Below are 5223 nucleotides of genomic sequence, written 5' to 3'. Positions count from 1 at the left end.
AATTTTCAAATCTTTGAGTAATTCCCGCTGTTTCATGAAAACACTTTTCAGACTAATGTAATACTTTTACAAGGTTTAAAATTTTATTTTCTATGATGCATACATGCTATCCAATTGATGCTGATTACGAGAACAAATTCTTTATGGTATTTTTAAGTTTTGAGAGTATACTAGCAGCAAGAGCATTAATGAGAGTGGCGCGACCGACGAGAGTTATAGTTACTGCTTGTTTGTTTGCAATGATGGCGGCGCCCAGCGAAAACGAAAGTGGAAACGATCTCCAAGACCGTGTTGAAAAATTTTATGAGGATGCTAAAGGTTACTGGGCGAGCGTGACACCAACTGTTGATGGAATGCTTGGAGGATTTGCCAAGATATCCCCAACAGACATCAATGGCTCAAAATCATTTCTTCGACAATTTTTGAAGGTAAAACAAGAAGCTGTCTTGATTTTTTTTACTTACTTTGACTGTCAGAGAGTGAGTGACTTCGAATTATATCTATATTTTGACTTTCATTCAGTAGTAGTCTAGATTTCTAGATCTAGACTCAAGATCTAGATCTAGATCTAGTTAAGGCTTCTAGTAGGGTAGGCTCAGTAGGCGTAGGGTAGGCCAAATTAGCCTTTTAGGAGTGATTGATGATGAATCTGATTACGAAGTGTATACAGACCCGGTAACCGGGAACAAAGTCACGAAGAAGTATACACAGACCTGGTAGGGGAACTCTTTTGTGAATTCGGAAAGTTTCAGAGCCCAGACCCAGTAGTGTGTTTGTGTGTGTGTGTGTGTGTGTGAGAGAGAGAGAGAGAAGTGCTAGCAAAATGTATGACATGCCCCCAGTTGGCAAGAGGGAACGAGAGAAAGATAGAGTGGAAAATAGGTGGGGAGAGAGAAAGACAGAGACAAACAAAGAAAAAGAGAAGGCGAGCGATACACAGAGGAGAGAGAGAGGGGCAGAGAAATAGAGAGGGTGATTGCTCGATTGAAATTATGACATTTTGTACTTTTCTTCAAATTGTGATTCCTCCAACTCCAAAACGATGGTTCATCGAAAAGACATCCACAATCTTCATTTAGATCTATATCTAGATCTAGGCTAGCCTCGAAACTAGATCAATGATTTATGTCTGTCTGTCTAGATCTAGACCTAGGCCATAGATCTAGAAGAACCTAGGTTTACCCTGAGCCAAGAGCTTTCCGAAATCACAAAAGAGTTCCCCTACCTGGTCTGTGTGTATACTTTGTGGCTTTGTTCCCAGTTACAGGGTTTGTATACACTCCCATCTGATTAACATTTATATTTATAGGTGAGAGGTCTTTATGATTTTTAACCACTATGACTATGCACTATGTTCCTGATCATGGCATTCATACCGTAGTCTCCACCTAATAAACAATAAACACACACCATAAAAAAGCACGTTCCGCTCAAACGCACACTTTCGTCATGACGTTTTTTTGTAACCAGATCTAGATTCTAGATCTATATATCATAATTTAGACGTACAAACGCATGGTCACTCCCTCTTACGCCCGCTCCGATCGTAAACTAAACTCAACAAAAAGTTATTGAAAAGCTACTGTACCAAATTTTAGAACATATGTACAGTATAACATGGAAAGGTCGAACTCAGAAGACTCAAAATCACTCATCCGTTGAACTGTGTCTGCAGTCCCGTTTTCTTTTCTTTTTTATCTTTGTAAGACATCCCTTGAACTACAGATCCCTTGAACTACTGAGGCCGGTCCTGACGAATCTGAGCTATCCGTATTATACTGTATATATATAAATGTTTATTTGAGTAAAGAGAAGTGACAGTAATGACAGCGGGTGGTTGGCAGGTGCTCTGTTGTGGTTTGCTCCTTCTTTCCTAAATCAAACATTTATCGTCCTTATCTCTCCTCCTTATTTTGTTGCAAGTGCCGTAAACCCCTCTGTTAAAACTAAAACACACTGACACAACAAATTTCAGTCTTAATGGTCAGGTTATTTAGTGCTGGAAAAAAGGAAGACATACAGACAGATACAATACAACAGAGGCAGAGTAAAGAAATAGGACCTACCAGTAGCGCCCTCCACTCCAACCAACAGCTACGACACATTTGAAAAGGTACTTTAGAAGCATTAGTTATGGAGGGGTGTGCACGGGGAGAGGGTAAAAGTCAATGATATAACTTTGCGATTTTGATTGAATATTGGTGAAATGGAAGTTTAAGCTCCATAAAACACAAGTGGTTATAAAAAGGTAAAGAGAAACTTTTGTTTGTTTGTATTTCAGATCTCAGGTGGATCGCTGATGCCAAATCGTGCTCTTGACTGCGGAGCCGGTATTGGGCGAATTACAAAACGTCTTCTGCTGCCAATTTTCGACACCGTCGACATGGTAGAACAGGATCAGCATTTCTGTGACAATGCTCGGGAGTTCATCGGCTCTGATTCGAGTCGAGTAGAGAACATATTCTGCAGTGGTCTCCAGGACTTTACCCCTGCTGAGCAGGGGTATGATTTGATCTGGTGTCAGTGGGTGTTAGGCCATCTCGAAGACGATCATTTGGTGAAGTTTTTCCAACGCTGCCAGAAAGGTTTGAGGGAAGGAGGTGTCTTGATAGTGAAGGAGAACACGTTGGAAAGTGACAAAAGAGCGTTTGACGACAGTGACAGTAGTTACACCAGACCGAAGTGGGACCTGGAAATGTGCATGATAAATGCTGGACTCAAAGTTCTTTCCGTCCAGAAGCAGAAAGGCTTCCCAAAAGACATTTATCCTGTGTATATGTTTGCATTGCAGTGAGTCAAAAGAAAGTACTTTTGGCTTTTTTCTTTTTCTTTTATAGTAAGTGTGTGAGTGGTCAGTATCGTAGTTGGGTTTGTTTATCTAATTTTTAAAAAGAAGTGTTGACATTGCACCTGCTAAAGTTTTGGGTTTTTTCTCTTTCTTCTTTTATAGCATATATAATGCGTGTTCGTTTATCTTTTCTTTTGGTTTATATAGAGATCTAGTTGAGAGTGTGTACTGCTGCGTTTAATTCCCACAAGTCCTGACAAGTGAACTTTGGCTGCCATATGGAGGACAAACAGCCCAGACTTCTATACAGGGATACAAGAAATAGAGGCTTTATTATACTTTATTGTGTCTGGAGTTCAGGACTTTGAAAAAGTAGAAATGCATTTTAACTAAAAACTTTTTTTTATCTGACTAGATTCAGCTTAGTTTTATGATGCAGCTACTTATATAAGCAAAGCCTATGGTTTGACTAAAAACACTAAAATGCTATGATGAATAAACTGATTTTACACAACCTTTATTTTTCATTCCGTTACTTTCCTACTCATTTCGAATCTATCACTTACAGTGGAGTTGAAAAGTTAAACTGAGAATGAGATCTGTGGTACCGCAGCAGACTTGCCAACTTTTTCAAATCTAGTGTAGGGGCACTCAACATTATGATTCCTAATTGTGTAACTACGAACAAATTGCATTTAAATAGGACTGGTTTTAGTGAAGTATTAATAGTATTATGTGATAATACTCTCAACTTCCTGATTGTGAAATCCAGGAAATTTGGAGCTGTTGGCAAGTCTGCTGCCTGACTTTCTACTTTCTTTAGTTCAGCTGAGTTTTCAGTTTAGAGATGTTGCTTACACTTACAAAGAGATGATAAAGAAAGAAAAAATCAAGGGTTTTATTTTCTTTTGCACTGTTTTCAGATTAAATGTTCCCATTTTGAGTGGTCTCCAACTGCAAGAAAACTGTACCATTCATTGTCCTTTTCTATGATCTAGACGCCTTAGCCGTTTCATATTTTTTTTAAAATAGAGAGGTTTATTATTTGTACAATCATCTCTTCCCAGTCATCTATTCTATGCTAAGATCACGTACTGGAAATCAGTAAAATCTCTATGCTATATAAACGAAAACGTGACACCTAGTCACGACCTCAGTGCTTTCTTGTCGTATCTCCATTTTTTCAAACTGTGTAAACAGTTCATAACAAAGAGTGGACCTATTAAGAAGAAGTCACATTTTCAATGTAAAAAAATGGAGATAGAACAAGAAAGCACTAAGGTCGCGTAGTGTATACTTCATTTATTGCAGTATTATGTGATATTGTGGTTCTTTAGAGTGCGCCTTGCGGCCCAATACCTCCGATTACAGCACTCCAGCTCCAGGTCCTAGGACCTACCCTGGGAGCACAGGGAGGAATTGTTACCAGATCCCACCCGTAGCCGGGACTTAATCAATAATGCGGTCCTTTTCCGCTTTGTGCTCCTGTCAGAGGACTCCTAGGGCATTTAATGACGTGGTAGTGCCACCTACCACCTCACCCCATCCTGGTAAGAGCATCGCCAGTTGGTCCGGGGCTGCTTATTCAACATTCACAGCTAACCTCCATTACAGTGGCCGTTCCCTATCCGCCACCTGGGACCCGCCGGGTAGGGGATGGTCGCCCCAGCCCGGTAGTGCGTACTTATTTTCACCAGCATCTGTGGTGTAGTGGAAAGTCACTTCACTTAGTTTTTGTGTGGTAGAAGTTTTGTATGTGGGTTGTTGGCGGGTGCTCTGGTGTGGTTTGCTTCTTCTTTCCTAGCAAACATTTATCGTCCTTATCTCTCCCCTTCTTCTTTTTTATGTTCCTTACTCTCTTGTAAGATCTCTAATCTTCTGGCGCTCATATGACCTTATGCAGTTGCGAGCGCCGTAAAACCTCTACTAAAGCTAAAAAGAAGTTTTCTGGCATCACAACTGCTTGAGGCACTTCGCTGTCACATGCAGGAGACCAGATTTTGATTCCGGAGTGAGGAGAATTTTTATCCAGTATCTCGGCCTTTCTGTTCGGATGTTGTATCCCTCTCAGTGCAGATTGGTCCCGCCACCAGGCACGTTCAAGAAACCCTCCTCCTAAGTGATCTAAATTGTGTTCGTGGGGGCATAAAAACAAAGAATTTCAAAAGATGAATAACACTTTTCAGTTTCATCATACATCTGCACGAGTTAAATGTCCATTTAGTAAAGGACCGAGCCAAATGGGAAATTCATGTAAAGTGCCTTTCCCAAAGGCAAAAGGTCCTACTGAGGAGCTGAGGCTCGAACCACCAAACCTGTGATCTCATGATTAAAGATCTGGTGGCCTAACCACTTGGCTAGTGACACCTGTGATTGTCTTGGACAGCATATCAATTTAATTAATAAACTTAATTTTATAGAAAAAATGCCTGGTG

The 5223-nt window shown here is 40.4% G+C and overlaps 2 protein-coding genes across 2 annotated transcripts in view; one reads left to right on the top strand and one right to left on the bottom strand.

Annotated features, from left to right (window-relative positions):
* Positions 1–5223, bottom strand: part of LOC101849949 (alpha-tubulin N-acetyltransferase 1) — a gene marked incomplete in the record, with an annotated part of 361461 nt that overhangs the window by 305509 nt on the left and 50729 nt on the right.
* Positions 217–3306, top strand: LOC101850977 (N-terminal Xaa-Pro-Lys N-methyltransferase 1-A). The gene is made up of 2 exons (XM_005104904.3): positions 217–428; positions 2282–3306. Exons 1-2 carry the CDS (start codon positions 240–242, stop codon positions 2792–2794), a joined length of 702 nt encoding a protein of 233 aa, XP_005104961.1. The 5' UTR covers positions 217–239; the 3' UTR covers positions 2795–3306.

The sequence above is a fragment of the Aplysia californica genome, unplaced genomic scaffold (genome assembly GCF_000002075.1).
Source record: "Aplysia californica isolate F4 #8 unplaced genomic scaffold, AplCal3.0 scaffold00441, whole genome shotgun sequence".
NCBI lineage: Eukaryota > Metazoa > Mollusca > Gastropoda > Aplysiida > Aplysiidae > Aplysia > Aplysia californica.
The sequence above is the reverse complement of the archived record's forward strand: the minus strand, read 5'-3'. Positions and strand labels throughout refer to the sequence as shown.

Bases quoted from the DNA above. Each gene is read 5' to 3' on its own strand.
- LOC101850977 (XM_005104904.3), top strand. From the start codon at position 240: ATGATGGCGGCGCCCAGCGAAAACGAAAGTGGAAACGATCTCCAAGAC. The intron at 429-2,281 runs GTAAAACAAGAA...TTTGTATTTCAG, and splicing joins TTCTTCGACAATTTTTGAAG to ATCTCAGGTGGATCGCTGAT.